The sequence below is a fragment of the Phyllosticta citribraziliensis genome (genome assembly GCF_038025025.1).
Source record: "Phyllosticta citribraziliensis strain CPC 17464 chromosome Unknown J3D65scaffold_10, whole genome shotgun sequence".
Taxonomy (NCBI): domain Eukaryota; kingdom Fungi; phylum Ascomycota; class Dothideomycetes; order Botryosphaeriales; family Phyllostictaceae; genus Phyllosticta; species Phyllosticta citribraziliensis.
In genome coordinates, this window is record NW_027117347.1 from 332431 (window position 1) to 354495 (window position 22065).

The 22065-nt window shown below is 59.0% G+C and overlaps 5 protein-coding genes across 5 annotated transcripts; 4 read left to right on the forward strand and 1 right to left on the reverse strand.

Annotated features, from left to right (window-relative positions):
* Nucleotides 1-3201: 3201 nt before the first annotated feature.
* On the forward strand, nt 3202-4149 carry J3D65DRAFT_633627 (uncharacterized protein). Its single transcript, XM_066801136.1, has 2 exons — nt 3202-3531; nt 3580-4149. The coding sequence occupies exons 1-2, from the start codon at nt 3280-3282 to the stop codon at nt 4096-4098; spliced, it is 771 nt and encodes a 256-aa protein (XP_066652272.1). The 5' UTR covers nt 3202-3279; the 3' UTR covers nt 4099-4149.
* Nucleotides 4150-4880: 731 nt separating this feature from the next.
* Nucleotides 4881-7127, forward strand: J3D65DRAFT_558140 (uncharacterized protein; the record flags this gene model as incomplete). The annotated part of the gene is made up of 3 exons (XM_066797343.1): nt 4881-5106; nt 5182-5303; nt 5355-7127. The coding sequence occupies 3 exons, from the start codon at nt 4881-4883 to the stop codon at nt 7125-7127; spliced, it is 2121 nt and encodes a 706-aa protein (XP_066652273.1).
* Nucleotides 7128-7909: 782 nt separating this feature from the next.
* Nucleotides 7910-10619, reverse strand: J3D65DRAFT_633632 (copper amine oxidase). Its single transcript, XM_066801137.1, has 2 exons — nt 10201-10619; nt 7910-10155 (listed from the first exon to the last, which is right to left on the reverse strand). The coding sequence occupies exons 1-2, from the start codon at nt 10474-10476 to the stop codon at nt 8314-8316; spliced, it is 2118 nt and encodes a 705-aa protein (XP_066652274.1). The 5' UTR covers nt 10477-10619; the 3' UTR covers nt 7910-8313.
* A 149-nt stretch (nt 10620-10768) lies between these two features.
* On the forward strand, nt 10769-12438 carry J3D65DRAFT_633633 (uncharacterized protein). The gene has a single exon (XM_066801138.1). It carries the CDS (start codon nt 11268-11270, stop codon nt 12204-12206), a length of 939 nt encoding a protein of 312 aa, XP_066652275.1. The 5' UTR covers nt 10769-11267; the 3' UTR covers nt 12207-12438.
* Nucleotides 12439-12526: 88 nt separating this feature from the next.
* J3D65DRAFT_59025 (uncharacterized protein) lies at nt 12527-20844 on the forward strand. Its single transcript, XM_066797784.1, has 3 exons — nt 12527-14277; nt 14335-20274; nt 20580-20844. Exons 1-3 carry the CDS (start codon nt 12846-12848, stop codon nt 20639-20641), a joined length of 7434 nt encoding a protein of 2477 aa, XP_066652276.1. The 5' UTR covers nt 12527-12845; the 3' UTR covers nt 20642-20844.
* The last annotated feature ends 1221 nt before the right edge of the window (nt 20845-22065 follow it).

Sequence of the window (22065 nt, forward strand, 5' to 3'; positions counted from 1 at the left end):
CGGCCGTCTGCGAATCTGCAAAGCTGCAGCTCGCGTGCAACCCGAACATTGCTGCGGTGCAAGTGGGATCGCGGCGCTGACGGTGACGCCTCGCATCCATTCCTGAAGAGCGTAGGTAGAGTCGGACAGTCAGCAGGCTCGCTGGATGGGAAATAGAGTGTGGAGTAGTGTGGAACAAGCCTGGCGGCAGTCCGATGTGGAGCTTATCGCGGCTCTTCGGCTGCACTGGACATCATGACCCACCCCATGCATGAGGTGTTCATTTGCCACGGCCTGAATTCCTCGTGTCGTCTCCATTGCTGACCTCAACATACGCGCTGCGTCAACGTACCTCTGTACGCGTCCGGCGGCCAAACTCAATTCCCGCATCCACCCCGAACCTTCTCCTCCTTCGCTCCCATTCCCGTCGCGTCTGTCTGTAGCGAAGCGAAGCGAAGCGACTCTCGCACATTCCCGCGCTCTTCTCGCGTCTTTGTCCATCTCACGTCGACTCGACGACGACGAAGACCTTGCCATTGTCCGGAATCTTGGCCTTCCGACAGACCCAGCCAAACAAACGACCCACGCTGGACCCTTTCTCTCGCCACTCCCGCTGCGGGTCGACCGTGTACCGGTAACTGGGCCCTCGCCGCGCAGCAGCCCGTCTTGTTAGCCCAAGGTTGATCCCTAGACTTACCCCAGATACGTCATATCATCTTGGCGCGTGCATCACAAGGCTTGGTTTTGGAGCCGCCCGCTCTGCGCCCAGCCCAACCACCGTCTCTTCGCTGCTTTGATGTCGTGACACATGTCCCCACCTCTGGCTATTGGCGTGGTTGTCTTGTTGCGAATTCGTTGCGCCATTTGCCGAGCTCCAAGCCCAGCACCCACCCCATCCTCCGGCCGGATAGGTAGTGCGTGGGTACCTTAGCCACCGGATAACTCCCGTTCCGAAGGATTAGATCCAACGCCTCTTCACGTGCGAAACGGCCATGTGGTCCAACGGTCCTGTCCCGTCTGAGGATTTTGGAAAATAATTGTCCGGGCCTAATTTTCTTCCTTGAAACTTCGGCCTTGACTGCGCTAGAGTTGCTCGCGTCGTTTCAGGCACAGTGGCTAGTTGCGCTCTGCTCGAGTACTTGACTGCACGAGAGCCGCGTTGCGCTTCTGCCAAGAGCTTTGGAGGGCTTACAGAGAAGATGGCCGCGTAGCTGTTGCTTGTTCTCCTTGTGAAAGATGATGAATGCTGCACGAGGTGAGAAGCAAGAGTGTCGCTCCAAGGGATGCATCTCCCCTACAGGATTAGCTGGAACCGACTTTGAGCATCCGCTCAGACTACCAGCCACTCACTTTTGCAGAGGTTTCCTTTGACTCGACTCCGAAACCACTTTGAAGCGGCTCCCCTCAGTCTCAAGATGTTCGGATTTGTCGCATCTTTTGTGAACCGTTGAGTTTTGAGCGTCTCTGGCGATTTCTCGCCTGTGCGACTTGAAGGCTGCTGCTTGTCTCTAGGCGAGGATCTTTCCAAAGGGCCGTGCAAAAGAAGCTCCACGTCAGCATAATTGACGCCTTTGAATCGGAGGAGTTTGTTTCCTAAAGGTCCCACCCGTCTGGTCTGTAAACATCCAGGTTTTTGTCATGGCTTTATGCGCTTTCTTGCTGGCCGATGGCCTCGCACAGCAGCTTCTTGAGGCCTCTCGTAGAGGGTGTGTGCTTTTAATTTGACGCGTCTGTCTGTCTGTCGTGGTGGCGCATCAAATCTTCAGAAAGAGCTCGGAGTAGCAGCGAGGCCTAGGACACGAAGGGTGAAAAGTGAATGCAACGAGAAGCCCCGGTGTGGAAGTGCAGAGCAGGAGGCCATTGACAACAGCTCAGCGCCGCATTCATCTTTGAGTGGCAGCGATCCAGATTGCTCATGGCTTGACGCTCCCTCGATTGCGCGGATGTTGGATGTTGTGTGTCGCCGCCCAAGTTAACACCTTGGACCGTGCGGTCCGAAAAGAAGAAGGCATGCTGGGCTTCACACACCAACTGAAGCGAGCCAATGAGCGAGCCACATGGCTCAACATCACCAGCTGCCGTGACTTCCCTCGACGGACTCGCTTGATGGTTCGGTGCGGGCGGTGCTGTGGGTGGGCATATCAGCTTCGCGGTTGTGCGGTGACCTCAACCTCTCCCTCTTCTTCTCTTCTCTCCACCACCTTTCCGGAACATCACCCGCGTTGTTTCTGTCCTTCGTTCCTTGCACCCTCAGGGTGGTCCGCTCTTTACCGTCTCCCTCTGTCTCTCCCTCTCTCTCTCTCTCTCTCTTCTCCCTCTTTTGCTGCATTCCGTCTTTCAACCAGCTGCACGCCCTTTCACCATGATTTTCAAAAAGTGGCTCGGCGTCGCTCTTTTGGCGGCGCCCGCCCTCACCCAGTAAGTCCACCTGCCTGGGATCGACCTCACCGTTGCCACCCGGTCTGCACTTCAGCCTGTGGCGCTCAGAGAGCATCTATCCAGCAGCCCGGGTGCGCTCCAGGAGCTGCCGCTCGCCACCAAAGCTGCGCTCAAGCAAACACTCCATGCTGACCCTTGGGCTACAGGGAGACCTTGGGATGTGACTGTGTCGCCCCTACCGTCACGCAGTACATCACGGTCGCTGGTCCTACTGTGACCTTGTGCCCTGACGCTGTGAGCGCCTCCCAGGCCATCACTTCGTCTTCCACCGTGCCCTACATGTGCGCGGGCGACCCTTGCACGAGCTGGGTCGGGGGCCACAGTCCAGCGTCTACTGACATTGTGACCTTCAAGCCCACCACCGTCACCCAGTACCCGGTTCCGCAGTCTCTCGTCCCGACCATCTCCTCCACGTCGAGGCGCACCAAGACGTTCACGGTCCAGACAAGCACCATCATTCCTCCCTCGACCACTGACGAGGACTGCGACACGGATGCTCCCACTGCTACAGCTGCCCCAGTCACGGTCACGGTCACCACGGAGCCAGAGCCGGAGTCTACGACCACCGTCATCGAGTTTTCGACCACCACCGAGCACTTGACGACGACGCGCACCCATGGAGGCCCCCCCTTCCTTACGACGGCGCACCTGAGCTTCAACTCGTCCAGCGGTCATCATTCGTCTTTCGCCGGCTTCGGCGGCCATGGCTGGAACTTGACCGCGTCGACTGCCCATCTTAATGGCACGGCCCTGCAGACTCATCGCCCCTCTCACGGCGGTCACTACACTCCGTCGGCCAAGTGGAACACGGTCACGTTGTCCTGGGGAGCTTCCCGCAACTCTTCGCCCGGTCAGACCTCGATGGCGACGCCGATCTCGCCGGTTCACTCCCACAAGCCGTCGGCCATGGGCTGGAGTGTGTCATTCAACACCACAACCCACCACGTTCCTTTGCCCATTCACTCCACGTCCGCTGCGATTGCGCCTCCGTACGCCAACCACACCTCTGCGCATTTTGTCAAGAGAAACGCCACAGTTCCTGTGCATGCCCCGATTCTGAGCGCCACCGGATGCCCGGTTTCTCCAGAAGAGCTTGGCAACTTTGTCTACGGCGTACGTTGTCTCCCGCGTAGTTCAAGTGACGTCTCTAATTCGTTGTAGCACCAGCCATCGTACTTGAATGAGGTCAATGTCAAAGCGTTGACCAGAAACCGCCTCTCTGCCAACGGCTACGCCAGGGTTGATGATGCGGGCTCGGAGACGTCGTTCATGTTCATGCCCGCACTGATGGAATGGTACGAAGCTGCGTATTCCGTCTTTCCTGGTGGTATCGGGGCCGGCAACAACCGCGCGCACGACTACTTTCATTTCGATGCCTTTGGTGCCAGCGTCGCGTGCGCCTCTGAGCAGTGCCAGATTCGAGTCGTCGGATACGCGCTCAACCCAGCCGATGGCAGCGAGGCCGAGAAGGTTTCAGCGTGGTACACAATCGGTGGTTGCCACGGGATGAAGAACGGGTGCGAATACTCGGCCATCGAGTTCACGCCCGGATTCCGCGACTTGACGTCGATTGTCATTTTGGCGAGCTCCATCGACAAGACGTTCTACATGGACAAGCTCGAGCTGGGCTGGACGATGCAGGACTGCGAGTCGGCGATGAAGCGTCACGGCAGCGAGTGAGGGAGTGGGGGCATGTAGGTCGTCGTTGTAGGGCGGCGGGAGGTACCTACGGTAGTCAGCTACATTTCGAGCTAGCGTAGCATGATGAAATGCAAGCAAGGATTCTGATAAACGCATGTCGAGGGAGAGCGGCCGCTTCCGGCCAGGCGGCGGCGACGAGTGCCGGGCCTGGGACCTGACGTACGAGTGCAGTGCAGAGGGGAGGGCACGAGATAGAGACGATGACGATGATTCTGATGATGGCATGCCCTGCCGTGGAGAGCAGCCCGCCCACGCCCACGCCCACGCCCACGCCCACGGCCGCCTCGTGACGGGTTTGGCGTGTGGCATGGGACACCATGATCTCGAGCATTGCCACTGCCACACCGCCGTATCAGCTCTTGGGAGTGCATTGCCGTGAGAGCAAGCATTGCGTGCGAATCCAGTTGTTATCGGCCTCCATTGGTTGCATCGGCCTAAGCGAGCGCGTCCGTCCCCGTCCCTCTTCTCTGCACTGCATCCCTAAGCCGCCGCCCCGAGTCACTTGGGTCTGCTCGTCACTACAGGACCCAGAACCCACAACACCACGCCCCGACACCCATCTCCGCGACTTGCGGCTCGAGTCCGACTCCTCCCAGATGACCACCTCGACCGAGAGCCCCCATCCGCCCCAACCGCCCTCGACTCTCTTCCATCCTCACCACCCCGCCAGTCCCTCCGCCGATACCCCGCCCGATGCTCTGCTCCACCCTCAGCACCCTCAGCACCCTCAGCATCCGCAGTCCAACCACCACGCCGCGGCCATGACGAGCTTCGGCCCCCAATTCCCTCCGCCCAACCAACCCGCCAACGGCTCTCGCGTCCCTCCCTCCCGCCACTCGCGCGACTACAGCGGCCACGCCCACAATGGCGCCAACGGCAACGGCCAAGCTTCCGCCGTGCCCATCCACAACCGCATCGCCAGCGGCCCTGGCCACATGCGCGCCATGAGTGGCTTCGAGGGCGCCCGCAGCCCTCCAAACAGCAAAAGTGAGACGCGTCGACACAACAAGGCGGCCTCGACCCGCAACAAGAGCTCCATGGCTGATACCGCAGCACTCAAAGGCACCGCCCACGTCCCCTGCAAATTCTTTAGGCAGGGCGTGTGCCAGGCCGGCAAGGCCTGTCCCTTTTTGCACTCGACCGAGCCCGCCACCGAGACGGCCCCGTGTAAATACTTTCAAAAGGTGAGGTCGTCGCCAGAGCCCGGCTCCGCGAGCCAACGCTGACGACGACAGGGCAACTGCAAGTTTGGCGCAAAATGCGCCTTGGCTCACATTCTGCCCGACGGCCGGCGAGTCAACGGCCCCGGCATGGGCATGGGAAGACATCCATATGGACGACCTCACTATCCTCCGGAGCCTTCGCTCCTCACTCAGCAGGCAATGGCTGGTCCTGGTCCTGGTCCGCAGAGCCCCTACCCCTACATGACGTCCGACGACCCATACGCTCCCGCACAATCCAAGCAGATTCATGACATGATACCCACCATCGATCAGACCTTCTCATCGAATCCAGGCTCCAACTTTGGCTCGCCGCCAAACGACGCACGTCTGCCAACCTCGCCTGTGCAAAAGGGGCTCAGCGTGCTCGACGCCCCGCTGCCCGCTTCGTTCGACAGCCAAGGCATCTCCCACATGGCCCGCTACGGTCCGATTGCCGCATCGGTGCCCTCGAGATTTGGCCTCGAGTCGTCTTCGCCCCCCTCGTCGTACACGAACAAGCCGGCCGAGTCGGCTGCGCTGCGGAACCTGCACAACTCGGCATTTGGGGAGGAGGCAAGAGCACGGAACGGCTTTGGCTCGTCGCCGCCGGCGGCCGAGGAGCCCTTTGGTGGTAGACGCATCATGCATTCGGAGCGCTTTTCGCGACCCAAGATGCTGTCGGCAAGCTTGGGCACGCGGTCACTTGCTGGCGGGGACGAATGGGACGAGAACTTTGCATTTGAGGAGGACCTGGTTCCAAACAGCCTGCACGAGCTGCTGACTCCACAAGAAAAGATGCGGCGCTTTTCGCGCGCCGGAGAGGAGGACCACTCGTTCAACCACCGTCAATCCCTGTCTGGCATTGGCACACCAGGCGAGTCCAAGGTCGGCTCACCGCTCGCTTCGTCGCCATCGCGGTTCGGCGCTCTCTTTTCACGCACTCACAAACCCGTTCCTGAAGATGCCGCCGGCTCCAGTCCCGGCGCCAGCGCCTTTGGTCACGTCGGCAGCCCCCTTCGAAACTCGTCGCTCATCCCCAACCCCATGTCCTCGTCGCCAGGTCTGCGGCCCATCGGTGGCGACCGCCGAACAACGCCCTCGTCCTCATCCATTGGCGACCCCTCGCCCTTTGGTCTGAGCAGCCCGCCGCGCCAGGCCAGCATGAGCATGATCTCGCAGCAGCTGCAGCGCACGCGGCTCAGCTCGCTGGTCAGCGACTCCAAGCCCGAAGGCGCGCCCTCGCCCGACAGCAACACGCCCACGCACCCGCACCCGGGCATGCCGCGCCTGGGGTCGGCGTCCAGCGTCGGGTCTGTGGCCTCAGCCTCTGGGGCCCCGTCCGCCATGTCCATGGCCATGCGCCCCGGCCTCGGCATCGACCACCGCGCCGTCAGCAGCACGAGCATCGGCCGCGAGCGCATAGAAGAAGAGCAGGAGCAGGGCCTGTTCGACATGGAGGAGGAGGAGGAGCGCGCGCTGAGCGTCGCCGGCAGCGACGGCCGCAAGGCCAAGCGCTACAGCGGCATCAGCGTCGCGAGCGCCGGCGGCAGCGCCAGCGGCAACACGTCGACTGTCGGCGGCACGGCGTCTGGTGGGAGCGGCAGCGTCGGCGCAGCGGGCGCGCCAAACGGCAGTGCCTCCGGCAGCAACAGTCCTTGGGGCTCGTCGGCGCCGTTTGTCGGCAGCTTGGGCGGCTTGGGCGCCGACGTCACGGCAGCAGCCGCAGCACCAACAGGCGGCGCGTCAAAAGGAGCGACGGCGGAGGACGCAGTGGCGGCGGCGGCGGCGAACAAAAGTGCAAAGTGAACGAACGAATGGACGTGAATATACGGGCATGGACGGACTGGCTTGGCTGGCTTGCACACAGGCATAAAGAAAGGCATTTTTGCGACTTGGCTTGCGCGCGCACGAGGCGGCGGCGAACAATGGGAAAGGAAAGTTCATGAATGCTTGATTGGATGGATTGGTCTGCTTTGAGTTGGTGGATTGATGGATTGATTGGCTGGCTGGCTGGCGGCTGGCTGATTAGTTGGTTCCAACCGCCGGCCGGCGGACAGGCGGGACAGGTTACGTGGTAGGTAGGTAGGGAGGCTTGGTCGGTTGATTGCACATTTGAGGTTCCCTGGTTTACTTTGCTTCTGGTTCTGGATGGATGGATGGTTGGCTGGTTGGTTGGATGCATGGATGCACGAAAAAAAAAACACGATTGACAAAATATTGAGTGGCTATCTTCCTGCCTTTTCTTTTAGTTTTGCTGGGCTCGTTGTGGTGGTGGTGGTGGTAGTGGTGGTAGTGGATAGTGGGACAGGGCAGAAAGATGGGTCTGGGTAGGGAGGCAGACGGACGGGGCAGATAGAGAGGCGCCATGTATAGACATCATACATTACGTGCATACATTGATGCATTTGCACATCTGCCTACAGTAGAGGACAGCGAGAGGGGGTGGTAGAACAGATGGCGATAGAGAGAGCATAGCAAGTAAGGAAGGAAGGAGGGAGGAGGAGGAGGGAGGCTACAAAGCTATGTAATAGAACCACACGTCCCGCAGTCACGACCATACTGATGATACTTCAGAGACATGGAAATACGTCTTGATTCCAGCACACCGCAGCATGTGTGCGTTCTTCTAACCTAGAATGTACGTGGCACACCTCCCGCATGCATGCGTGTCTATCCAGTGCTTGATTCATCTACAGACATGTATCGCAATCAATGATGCCACCAACATGTCACATCAAGTTGCGCGCGAAGTCAGGGGCATTCAATCCATTCCGTTCCGCCGTCAATCAGCAGCTCGAACGTATAACCAGAGAACGGAACCCACAAGAGAGAAAAGAGGAAGAGAGAATCCAAGATACACAGTAGATGCGCCAAATCGAAGGAGAAGAGGAAGAAGAGAAGAGGGAGAAAGATCTATGCCAAGACATAGCGAACGAAAAATCCACCAGACGCACGCAAACACCAGGCAGCCGCCAAACGCTCATCACGACTTTTACAACTTGCTACCAGGCGCACAGCACGCATCCTGTGGTGCGCCGGCCTTGCCCACGCTGCCCTGCACGGCCGGCTGCTGATGCTGGCTCGCCAACGCCGTGCTCTGGTTGAAGCGCTGCTCGCTCTGCGGCACGTCGAGCGCCGGGTTGCGGTCGAAGAAGTTGACAGGCTTGAGCGCCACCTTGAGGATCTCGCACGGCATGACGGGGAAGTCCTCGATGCGCGGCACGTGGTTGATGCCGAACTGCACGAACAGCAAAATGTCCGTGTCGAGCGTCGGCTCGGCGCGGCCGGCCCAGCTGCGCACGCCCGTGCCGCCGCGCGACTGGTTGGTGTAGAGGCCGCCGGCGAACAGGTCGGCGCGCAGCGGCGGCTGCGTCGCGTCGTGCTTGACCAGGTAGATGTTGTGGTCGGCGAACTCGGCGCGCCGGTGGTTGAAGGATTGCTCGTCCGAGATCATCTTTTGGAAGTCGGGCGCCATGATCTTGTACGCGACGGGCAGCCCGTTGACCGGGTTGCGCACGGCGGCGTTTTGGATCTTGAAGACGCGGTTTGTCGCCGTGTTGAGGTCGAGTCCGGTGCTGCTCGTCACGGGCACCTCGGTCGTGTAGTAGCCTGTGCCGTGCGGGTTGAAGTCGCTGCGCGGCATGGGCAGTGCTTCCGAGTAGACGAGGCGGTTGGAGTGGCCCTCGATGGCAGGGTCGATGCGCAGGGAGAAGATGTGTTGGTGGTGGGCAGCCAGGACACCCGGGTGCACGACGGTACCCCAGGGGACCGTGAGGCCCTCGTCTATGGGCTGAGTGGACAGGATGCCCGTGGCGCGGACCTCGTACATGAGTTCGGCAGCTTGGTTGAACTGGAAGGCGAGGATGTATTCGTAGTTGGCAACAGTGATGATGGACTGCAGTACCAACTCGCGCTGGCGGACGACGGCTGCGCGTCCGGTGCGGAAGTTGGTGTGCTTCCAGCCAATGCCCGCGTCTTGCTCGTGGATGCAGACTACGTTGGGCATGTCAATTGTACCGCCCTTGTCATCGCTCAGGATCGAGTCGAGGTAGTAGATGCTGCCGAGACAGTCGCAGCCAAGCTTGAGGTTGTTGGCCATCATGCCGGCGCCCGTGTCGCCCAAGTCAAAGGCAGACTTTTTGTGGTAGGGGTGTCGTGGGTCCGCATAGGGGATGTTCATGTCGGACAAGGAGAGACGGTAGAAGAGCGAGCGGCCGTCGTACCGCACGTCGTAGAGGACCATGCCCTCGCGCTGGTTGAAGCCGACGCGGAAGTTCCATTTTTGCCAGTTGATGACAGTTGAGGGCCCTTGGTGCTCAACGGTAAAGCCTGCACCCTCGGGTTGGACCACTTGCAGCGGCTTGATGTCGGTACGCAAGTTCTGAGCCTCTGGGATGTACTCGTTTGCAGGGTAAATCTTGACGGGGCCGAACGGCCTGAGGGTGTTATCGGCCCCAGTAGGCAGAGTGTCGATGCGAATGACCTCCAGGGAGTCGGCGCTAATGACGGGGGAGATGGGCAAGGGCAATGCGTAGTGGTTGCTGTCAAGCTCGTTGGGGTTCAAGGGGTCGCGCATGTAGAGGAAGCACTGGAAGAGGCGCTCATCGTCATTGATGCCGTCCGAGCCGTAGATCCACGGGTCGCAGACGACGACGGCGCCCTTGGGAAGCTGAAGCTTGGCAATTTCAGCCTTGACCTTGGGGTCGTCAATGGCAATTTTTTCAATGGCCACGATCTCGTCGCCATCGGCATTGGCGTGGAGGTTGGGTCCCAGGCGCACATTGCTCTCGACGGAGCGCGAGGCCAAGTCGACGGTGGCCTCGTGGAATTTGTTCTGCAGACATCAGCGGGTGTTGGGCCATGGCTTCAAGCCACTTACAGTGTTGCGGATGTAGTAGTTGATGAAGGCTTTGCGGCGGATTCCTGAGGGCAAAGGAGAGCCAGCATGCTCGGCGTCCAAATAAGGCACCACCTCGGCCTTTGCGGGCTCCTCAAGGGTGATGTTCTTGAATTGCAAGTCAGTCCCCGTGGGCCATACGCTCTTGATGATGGCAGCAGCGGCCTTGATCTCCTCGGCCGTCAGAGGCGCAAGAGGGTGCAATTGACGCTGCTTGACAAGGCGCTCTGGGAGGCTCGAAACGGACTCTGTGGCCATGGCGGGCAATGAGGCAACAACGCAGGCGAATTGATACGGCGAAGGGGGTGCTGCGTGCCTGAATGGTCTATGAGGAGGAATGCAATTTATAGGTTCGGCAGGGCGGCGTCAGCGGTGTCGAGGTGGTCGTGAATAATGTAAGTGATGGCGATAAGCAAAGTGGGGAACTGGGGATGGTGGTCGAGGTCGGAATCCCTGCCGCGTGGACTTGCTCGATTGAGCATATCTCGGGACGTGCCAACGACGGGACTTGTAGGAGCGTCCAGTGTCGTTACGTACTGGACCTGGCCTGGAGAACCACAAGTCCTGTCGAGTGTCGACATAGGGCGCGATTATCTAAGCTTAAGCTGCGTCCGCCCATGGCGCCGAGCGTCGATACGTTTGCAAGACGTTCCAACGTGGAGTTTGTGGGAGGGCGGCGTCTACGGCGCCAGGACCAGACATGGTTGATTCGGGCGGAAATGCGGCTGGCGCAGGGCTACCGAACCGAATCGAAGGCAGAGACGAATCATACAGAGATACATGCATGTAGGTATTGTTGTTCCGTACAATAATACAGCGTCAAGACTTTTCCTCGGCGAGCATGGACCGCCTTGTTCGAGCTTAGGCCATCCTGGTTGGGTGAGGTGTTCTGCCTCCATTCACATCCCCGGACCAGCACCCATCACCACCACATCACCATCCCCAGACCCACCGCGGCACCTCCACATCCTCCAAACAAGCTCGCGCCCATACCGCCGACCGTCGCTGCCTCTACGCGCCTCGTTTCACCCACGCGTCGCTCCACCAAAATGCCTCCCGAGAAAGGCGGCAGGGTCGTCTTCATCGGCAACATTCCCTATGGCGTGAGCGAGGAGCTCATCGTCGAGACCCTTAGCCGCGTCGGACAGGTCCTCAGCTTCAGGCTCGTATACGACAAGGACAGCGGCAGGCCCAAGGGTTTTGGCTTTGCAGAATTCTCCGACGCCGAAGATGCTGCCTCGGCGGTGCGCAATCTCAACGACTACGAGCTCATGGGCCGCAAGCTGCGCGTCGACTACTCGAATGACAATGGCGCTGGCGACAGTGCCCCCGCCGGCTACACCCAACAACCACAGCAGCCTCAGCACATGCAGAATGGCCAGGACTTTGGCCAGAGTGCCGCTCTGCCTCCTCTGCCTCCCGGCGCAGACCCTCCGCCCGACTTGACGTGCGCCGACGCCATCTCAAAGACGCTCTCGACGCTTCCTCCCCCGCAGCTATTGGACATTCTCTCGCAAATGAAGAACCTGGTCACGACGGATCCGGCAAAAGCGACGGAGCTGCTGCGCCAGGCCCCGCAGGTCTCGTTTGCCATTTTCCAAGCGCTGCTTCTTCTCGGCCTCATCGACCAGAAGCTGCTCGGCTCCGTCGTCGACACGGCCAGCATTCCCCAGGTGCCTCAGCAACCTCCGCCTTCGAGCACGCCCATGCCACCGCAAGCGTTTCCGGGCTTCCCACCACAGCCCAGCCGCGGGCCCATGAACGTTGCCACGCCGCCCGTGGGCAACCCCTACCAGCAACCGCCAATGCCGATGCAGCTGCCACCGCAGCAAGCAGCGCAGCCAGCAGCAGCGGGGATGCCGAATCAGCAGGACCTTATCCGGCAGGTGCTGTCGATGACGCCGGAGCAGATTTCAGCATTGCGCCCCGAGGATCGCATGCAGATAGAAGCATTGCGACAGCGTCTCATGTCCGGACAAGGGTTCTAGAGAGTCGAGAGGCGGGCAGGCGAATGGGAACGGACCGGGCGTTTGGCGCATGAAAAGTCGAGGGTTCATTGGCATATTGGTGTATGACGGACATGGGCGGCATCTGGATTGGTTTGGCTACATATTCCGGTCAAGCAGGTAACGCAAGGATGCCAAAAGTCGAGTTCTTGGAGGAGGCTACAAGTCACAGAGCGAGGAAACAAAAAGAGGTTTCGAATGATAGCTCACCACCAAACATTTCACGTGTGTCCAAGTGCCGTCGTCGGGTTCCCTGTTTAATCGGGTGGCTGAACTACCTTGACGTGGGTTAGCCACCCATGGATGCCGCCCGAAGCCCGGCCCGTGCGCTCACCACCTCGCCGGCTCAGCTACCTCTCACTGCACCTCTCATTCGCGCTCGCTACACACTCGTCCTGCAAGCCCAGAGACACACCTGACGGACAGCCTTTTGCTCCTCGGACGCCGCCCGTCACCGCTGCTCCTGTCTCCAATCCATCTCTCAATTCATTCCCCCCTCTCTCTGTACCAATATCATTCATGACTTTACGACTTGATGACCCAGCCTGATACCAAAAAAAATACCCTCCCACCCTTGGCCTCTGTCGCGCTTTGCTTTCATTTCATCACATCGCCCCTGTCATGTGGAACAAACTCACTGGAAAAAGCGACACCTCGTCGCAAGATGGCCGACGCAAAGACCAGCGCCGCCGCACCGGCTCTGTAGCCTCGTCCCATGCCTCGCGCAATCCGACGCGCCTGGAAGACCGCAGCGACTATCCACCAACTCTGTCCTCTCGGGGTACCACCTATCCGCCACCTCCATCCTCTGCCTCAATTGCTTCGTACGCCACTGCCCCAGACCGTCGAAGTACCATGGACCACGACGTCCGGTCCGAGCGGACCGCCGCCTACGATGATCGCGAGGATGATCCGCGCTCCACGCGCACAGACAGGCGTCGCGACGACGAGTCGCGCTCTGAGCGTTCCTCCAAGCACCGTGAACGCTCCACCAGCCGAGACCGCAAGCGAGACCGCGACGACACTGAACGCGAACACAAAAAGAAGGGCAAAAAGGACACCAAGGATGGCAAGGAACGCCGCGAAAAGGACGAACCTTCGAAAAAGTCTACGCACAAGTCGCGGGCCCGAGCGAGCAGCAAGGCCGACGACAGCATCGTCGACGAGCCTGTCCGCCCTCGCGCTGGAGACTCGCTTCAGCGTGGTGATTCATATACCAGCCAAACCGCGTACCAACCATTCAAATATGCGACGGAATCTGCGCCTACGACCCCGGCCGAACGCCTCGATGCTCACGTCGGGGGCCAGTTCCCTGGCCAGAACCCTTCTAAGTACGCTGGCGCATACCGTCCACCGCTCGGTGAGGCGACCAGCTACTATGGCGACCAGGGTGAATCCGTAACCTACCAGCCTGGAGTGCGCGTTGAAGACCCAGACATGTTGATAAATCCTCATACTCACCTCATCACTCCATCGGCTGTTCCCCAGCCTCCCGAGGAAACAGGTCATGGGTCGGCTGCCGACTTCTATTCCGGTACCTTTGACGTCGGAGTCGGCGAAGATCCTCCCACAAAACCTCCTCGCCCTCAGTCAATGCCCGGGAGCTTTGAGCCAGACGCTCGTCCCAAACCAACGCGTAAAAGCTCAAAGACGGAAAAAGTGCACAAACTGTCCTCTGCTGCCTCTGCTGCCGGAAGTGCCGCTTTGGGTTATGCTCTGGGGAAGCACTCTAGCCACAATCAAAGTGGAAGCACTCACGTAAGCAGCCGCATTGAAGAGAACGTCGAAAACTACACCTCCAGCTCTGGCAAAAATTCTGGACATTATTCAACCTCTTACTCAGTGCCACCAAGTGGCGACTATGTGCCCCCCACCAGCCAGTCTGACAGACCTGGCGAAAACTACATTTCTGGAGACAATCTCGGACACCGTCCGACATCTTACTCAATGCCACCAAGCGGAGAGTACGTGCCAGTTACCAGTCAGGCCAGCAGGCCAGGATTGACGCAATCTTACTCAATGCCGGCGAGCGGAGCCTACGTTCCCGTCGCCAGTCAGTCCAGCAAACCAGGCATGTCATCCTCTCACTCTAATGCTGGTCTCTATGCAGGTGCAGCTGGTCTGGCGGCGGGCTACGGCCTCCACGAACTCCATTCATCCCACCATCACTCTCCTGCATTGCCGCCTCGCCCGAGCCAGAACGGCAATCACGGATCTCAAGGCCTCGGTTATGCCGCGCTAGGCATGCAACACAGGCAAAACGGGCCAGTTTCCAAATTTGTGGACTGGTGGAAGGATCATGAGGATGTTCGCAAGATGGAAGAGTACACCGAGTACATTGGTGTCTGCCGTGATTGCTTCGATCCTCGAGAACCTCCGTCCATGGCTCCCCGAAAGCATCACTATCACCATCACCACAAACGCCGTTCTAACGGCTCACTTCGCTCCAACCGCGTCGACAAGGAGAGCCGCTACCACTACTCTTCGTCCGATGATGATGGAAGACGCAATAGCAATTCGTGGGTCGCCAAAGGCCTCGCTGGCTACGGACTGGCAAAAGTCGGCAAGGCCCTTTGGTGGCAGAATCAGGACTTTGACGATACATACAGTGCGAAGTCTGGCCGGCGCTACCGCTCATCTCGATCCTCGACGGGCCGCCGCAGCAGAAGCGGATCTAGAGACCGCACGAGCACAACCTCCCGCGGTGTCATCCGCCACAGGAGCAACTCGAGGGACTCGCGCACCAGCCGAAACTACTCCAAGACCATCAGAGACTACAAGATTGTGCACCACCATGGTCACTCGAGATCGAGGTCGAGGTCAAGAGACAGGAAAAGCGGAGTCTTTTCTGCTGCAGCCGGCGCCGCTCTCGGAGCGTCACTGGTTGGTCGTTCCAAGGAGAGGAGCCGTAGCCGCTCCAAATCTCCAAGCCGTGAGTATGTCATCAAAAAGAGCTACGTCGAGAAGCCCCGAAGCTCAGGCTCCGCGCTAGGCGTAGAAGACGCTCGTCGATTTAGCTCTCGTCACTCCACGACCTCTTCACACGTCGACCACAATTCGCACCGAAGCTCGAAGCAAAACTCTACCGGCGTTTTTGGATTGTTTACCAGTGCAGCATCTGCCTCCGACCGCAGAAAGACCCACTCCAAGAAAAAGAAGGGCTTCTTCACGTTTGCCAATGGCTCATCCTCATCGACCGACTCTGGCCTAGTCTATGGTGGCAGTCCAGAGCTGAGAAGACGCAGCAGTGAACTTCGTCGCAAAGGATCGCACAAGAAACGACGCAATTCTGATGACAAGTTGAACTCTACATTGCTGGGGCTCGGTGCTACGGCTGCTGCTCTGGCTGCCGTCCAGGGTCGTCGTGATGAAAAGACTCGCAGTAAGCATCGGCCTAGCCCTGAAGTGATTGCCGTCCGCGAAAGCAAGAGCCGCAAGCACCCGGACAAGCGTCAGCACATGCCTGGCTCTTATGATATTTCTTCGTCGGAAGACGAGGAGTGGGAAGAAGTGTCCGATGCTGAAGACGACGCTGCCAGTATCGATACCGGTCTGGCATTTGGAGACTATGCCCAGTCGATCAAGAGTCGCAAGAGCGTAGACAGTCTTCGGTCAGACGGATCAGGCACAAACAAATGGGACTGGCGCTGGGGCAGCAAAAAGGACAAGCGCAAGCGCACCTCGACCGAAAGTCTCAAGAATGGCACGCACGTTGACGGCAGAAGCAGTGTCAGCAGCGTGCCTACATTGCAGACCGTCTTTCCCGTCCCAACCTCGGATCCCACCATGTTTGACGCTGCTGGCCGCTCATCTTCCATCCCGTCGACTCCTCAGGCCCCCTATGGCCACCCTCTCGTCACCTCCCGTCCTGAACCTCCTCCTCTGCAACAACCACAACCCATCATGCCCGTGTCAAATTCCATCTACACTAGCCAGGCTCCAGGCCCCTCATACATGGCACCCTCTGGCCCACCAGTCTTTTCGAGCGGTAGGCCGCCCTTGGCCAACTTTAGAAATTCCTCTGATTACTTCCGCGCTGAAGACCGTCCTATGAGCTCTCCGCGCCGAGAAGAACCTTCAACACCAACAAGCTCTTGGAAACGTGACGCGGCCATTGCAGGTGTAGCTGCAGCTACTGGTGCTGCGATAGCCACAGCCCATTCCCATGCGTCATCCAAAGCAGGGTCAAGTTCTCCGAGCCAATCCACGGCGTCGAGGAGAGTTAGTTCTCCAAGCTCGGTCAGATTTGACCTTACAAAAGAGCAAGAGGCAAGGGAGGACCGACAGAGGCGCAAGGATTTGAGAAAGAAGGAAGAGGAACAAGCTGAACGTGAGCGTTTGCGTCGTCTTGAAGACGAAGCTAGTCTCAAAGAAGCCAAGAAGCGTGAAGAGGCTGAGAATTTGGCTGCCATCAAGCGCGATGCGGAAGAGATGCAAGCTCGAGCTCGAGAAAAACGAGAAAGAGAGGGAAGAGCGTATGCGGCAAGCGAAATGGAGCGCGAGACTCGGCGTATCCAGAGAGAGCGTGAGACTATGGCCCTCCAAGCTGCCGAGCTGGAGCGCGCTGCTCGGGACGAAGCTGAGCGGCTGAGGCAAGAGTCGGAAGCCGCTACTCGCCAGCGAGAAAGGTTGGAACGTGAAATTCTCGAGGCAGACTCGCGTCGGGAACGAGAGCGTGCCGAAGCTGAAGAACGCCAGCCTTCTGAATTCGAATACGACGTCGAGTCCAGGGAACGTCAGCTTCAAGAGAGAGAAGCAGACGTTGTGGATCCGAACAAGTGGTCCGGCTGGAAGGAGCCTGCTGCTGCTGTTGGCATTGCTGCGGGTGCTGCTGCTGCTGCCGCTGGTCTTGCGTACAGCTCCAAAAATGACCTACACGAGGCACCGCGGGATGACAGTCCGCGCGGTGGAAGGGTTCAATTTGACGATGACCGCAATCACGAAGAGCCGTCCTTTGATCCAGACTACTTCCGTAAAAGGGACCAGGCTCGCCCTTCCTCGCGCGATAGGGAGAGCGACATTGTCCGCAAAGCCGCCTCAAAGGTTCTCGCCGACTATGACGACGACAGCGCCAAGGTGTTGGCTGATCTAGAAGAGCGGTACAAGGAACCTCAACGCAGGCAGAGCATGGCGGAATTCTTTTCCCCAAGCGAGCTTTCTGACCGCAAAACCTCCATCTCAAGGGACTACTTTGGACCCAATGCTGATGCTGATGTTCAATCGTTCAATGTTCCTCGGATCGTCACAGTCGAGCCGCCTTATGCTCCAGAATACAGCTTCACGGCCACCCATGATGACGAGGATGCGCACAGGTACAATGACATTCCCAGGCTGAACCTCATTGAGCCGACGCCACCTGTCAGCGTAGCCAGCAGCATCCGAGGCGATCGTTCGCACCCCACGTCACCATCGATGCCCGCGCACCACGATCCAATCACGACTGTTGAAGAGGAAGTCGAGCCCAAGGACGACAAGCAGCCTAAGAGACCCGGTGTTACCTGGGGTGTGGATGAGACGCACTACTTTGACACGCCGACCCCAGACAGCGTCCGAGAGCACTTTGTGTCAGACCAAGACTTGAGAAAGAGCGCCTTGGAGGAGTTGACAAGACGCAAGGAGCACGAACAAGAAGATCGCCAGCGCGAGCGGCAAGAGCATGATGAAATTGTGGTCGAACACGACTCGCCCAACTCTCCTGGCAAGCGCACGTCGTATCGTGTATCTCCTGAGCGCTCTTATGCTGAAGCAGAACTCCCTCCCAAGCCAGAGCTCGACCGCAAGCCCAAATCTAGATCATCCGATGACGACTCGCCGGTGGAAGAAATCAAGCGATTCGAAGACGATGACCGCGAGATCATTGAGGCTACGTCTCCGGAACGCACGCCCGTTGTCCTCACGCCCACAGAGCAAAGGGGTCAGTTCTACCAGTCGCCATTCTTCGAGACCGTGTCGGATTTCACGACGGCGTTCGACGTTAGCCCGACAGGGTCTGCTTCTGGGTTCGTCGAAGAGCTTGGACCTGATGAGCGGCCTGATGTCAGCGAAAGGGGCATGCCAGGTGCTTGGGGGTTTGTCGAAGACGATGTCGCGTCCAATCCCTTCAGCGACACGCGAGTCGTGGAAGAGCTTCCATCGCCGACCGAGCCCCACGCAAAAGACCCCGACCTCCAGCCAAAGGTCGAAGAAGTGGAGGACCAAGTCTTTGAGAAGCCCCTCAGCAAGCGCGAACAGAGGAAAAAGGACAAGGTTGCCAAACGTGGCAGTCTTGGGCATGATGATTCTCCGTCTGTCGCTTCGACGCCAATGGATGAGCCTGTCCCGGAGGAGCTCTGGGAGGATACCTCGAGCTCCAAGAGCAAGAAGAAGAAGAAGAAGAATCGTGATTCCTTTGGCATCGACACTGGCAGCGCATCTGCGTCTGTTGCATCCACTCCCGTTGCCGAGGAACCCGCTGCCGAAGACTTGTGGGCTGAGGTTCCGCTGTCGAAGAAGGATAAGCGGAAGAAGAAGGAGCGTGATCGCGAAGAGAAGCGAATGGGGCGCGAGCGCGATCCCAAAGACATGGAGCCTTCGATAACTACGACGAGCGGATCCTATACCCCATCGGCGTCTGGCCTGGACATCGCGGGGGATGCGGCAAAAGGACTGGGGTACGCTGCTGCTGCGGGAGTTCTCGCGGGCGCAATGATGGGCTCCAAACACACGGAAAGGCAACCAGAAGAGCCCCGTGGCCGAGAGCAAACCTCCCGCCAGCCTCCGTATCCTACGGAAGATCCTTATATTGGCTTCAGCCAAACTCCTGGGTCCTATGGCAGCGAGGGCGAACACACACCCTCGGGTACCTTTACATCAACCGCTCCGTACATTCCCAGCAGGGCTTTTGACGACGTCGAGGAACTTGCAGATGCAAAGAAGCCGGGCAAAAAGGGCAAGAGACGCTCCAAGTATGGCAGCCCTAGTCCAGGCAGCCCTTTGAGGACCGAGGTCGCATTCGACGACTACGTTGGCATGGACGCAGCGGCAGCTGCGACAGCCGCGCTCCCGCATGGCTCGAATGCCGGCGCGTACCAGACGTCAGATTTCGCAGACGCCGTCAACGCCCCTTTGCCAAAGGACGACGCGTCTGTCAGCTCGCGCGAGTCGGAAAAGGAGTCCAGACGCAGGAGGCAGTATGTCTATGACGAGCCTGAGGAAGCCGGTGTGCCTCTCTTCGCGTACCGAGAGCAAGAGGCCGACAACGAACGCAATTCCGTCTTTGCTTACAGGGACGATTGGAAAGAGCACCGCCGCGGCAGCCGCCAGGAGAGCGAAGGCGGCGTCTCTCGAGAGGGCGGCGATGCACGCTCCACGGCGTCGGATGAGCGTGTCGTAGACGAACACGGCCGCCGGAAACATCGTCACCACCGTCGGCGGGAGAGTGAGCGCTCCGACAGCACGCGCGATGCAGATACGCGCTCGGTTGTGTCCGAAGGTCGGTACGACGAAGAAGGCCACCGCAAGCACAAGCATCGCAAGCACCGCTCTACCGGCGTCGATAAGGATGATGTGGGCGCTGTCGTGGCCGAGTTTCGTGACGACGAAGACGACGACCTGAGGCGCAAGCATAAGCACAAGAAGCGTTTCGAGATCGAGCCTACCATCCCCGAACGCCCAAAATCTGATCCCGGCGTGGAAGATGCTGGCGAGGAACGCCGCAAGCACAAGCGCCGGTCAAAGCGTGAAAGCGAACGAGGCGACGACGAAGATAATGTGTCAATAGTTTCCGGTCCTGCTAAGTACAGCGAGAAGGAGAAGGAGAAGCGAAGCAGTCTCTTTTCATCTCTCTTTGGCCGGTCCTCGAAAGAAAGTGTTGCATCCCGCGAGTCCAAGGACGACCGCAGCATCGACGACGAGGAACGCAAACACCGCAGGCGCAAGCATAGGAGCTCCACGCTGCAATCATCCTATGCTTCGGATCCAGAGGACGACGGGGTGAGTAGTACCACGGCCAGCCGCCGCCATCGCAGCAGCAGCAGCAGACGCGAGAAGGAATCGGCTCGAGACGACTCAGGTATGGACTACAATTCTTCCCAACAAAGAAAACATGAACACGACAAGGTATTTGACTACTACCCATCATCGCGTGTTACTGCTTCTCGTTTCTCTGCATATACGACCGTTGGGGATGAGTCGCGGTCTTTTTCGCCAGCAGCCGTTCTTAGTGGTGGTTCTCCTTTTCCTACAACTATCGAGGATGATGATGGCGTTGGCCATGTCTACGATGAAAGACGGCAATCTTTCCTATCTCGTTCATCTTCTCCTTTGAGCTATGTTGATGATGCAGTCGAGGATGTACTGAGCACTGGTCTGAAACAGATTTACACGTCCACACCACCAACCGCCACCACCGAAGCGGCTCCCTCGGCAGACTTGAGTAATCCCCTTCCATCCCAGCAGATCCCACACGTTGCCTCGCAGACAGAAGAAGAGAAGTCTTTTTTATCCCGTCGGGCAAGAGGTCCTGAAGCCCCTGCCAGCTTGACCAGCCCTCCTCTGCCCATCAATACCTCTGTCGGACACGCCGCACAGCAGCCCCCTCTGCCATCGGCAAGTCACCAACATCCCCCGACCACAGCTGCCTCCCTGCTCTCTCTGGGTGGTGATGAGAACGATCCCGAATTCGATGAAGCGTTTCCAATCTTTACAGCGCTTCCTCCCAGTCGGCCTGGCTCCCCTACAGGCATCGTTCCCGCCACTGCCGATGAGTCGACTGTCACTAGTCCTCCGCCCAGCCTCGGCATCAATACAAAGGCGTCGAGGCAGGTTGAAAGTCCAGCCTCAGGCATGCGGTCGCCGTCTGCTACTGCAATTCCACTTCGCTTCAGGATTGGTGCAAGTAGGAACGTTAGTGGTGGCACGAGCGCTGTGCAGTCGCCCGTGGAGCCGCATCACGGCAGCAGTGCAACGGGCGGTGCATGGGACGAGCATCCCCAGCATCAGAATTTCGGCTTCTCGCCTTCCCCGTCGCCTTTCCAGGACCGCTACTACGCACAGGCTCCATGGCAGCAGCCGCATCAAGAATCTGCTGCATCATCGCCGGTTCCAACGACGATGCCAACGCCGACGCATTCACGGCATGCTACAGCCTCGCCCATGCCCTCACCCACTGCGATTCCAAACCCCTTCTTCCGTCCCCGCCCTTCGTCCATGCACATGCACAAGAAGACGTCTTCCGCTGGCGTCGTGTCGACGGGCAAGGAGTTTCGCCCCCTCTACCTCGTCGAGAGCGTGAGGGGTCGAAGCAAGAGCTCCCCTTCCGGCGTCAGGGGCAAGGAGCGATGGACGGCGGACGAGCAGGCTTGGGCCGAGGCGCGGGATGATCGGTGGGACGATGTGGCCGTGGAGGACTTGCCGGCTTTGCCAGGCAGTCGAAGGGGAAGCGAGGCTAGTGTTCAGAGCGCGAGGAGTGCCGATGACGAGCCCGAGGGTGATACGGCAAGAGGGGATGTTGAAAATGCAGCGCAGCCGGAGATGGTGGAAATCTCGCGCAACTCCCCTGTGCATTCACTCGCTGAGATGACACCTGCACCGACCTCGACAAATGTCTTTGACTTTTTGGTTCAAGACAATGACGACGATGAACCGACCGGTACCACATCCACGCAGGATCCGCCAATTGAAAAAAACCCAAAGGCGTCCGCTTCGAAGAAGTCGTCTCCGGCCTCATCACTGTTTGGTGGACTACTCAGCCGCACTTCTTCCAAAAAGGGCAAGAAGGGCAAGAAGGCGAAGAAGCTGGGTACCGCGTCGCCGCCTCGCTCGTCGTCCCCGCCACCACGCGACCCAGAGCTTGACCTAGCGT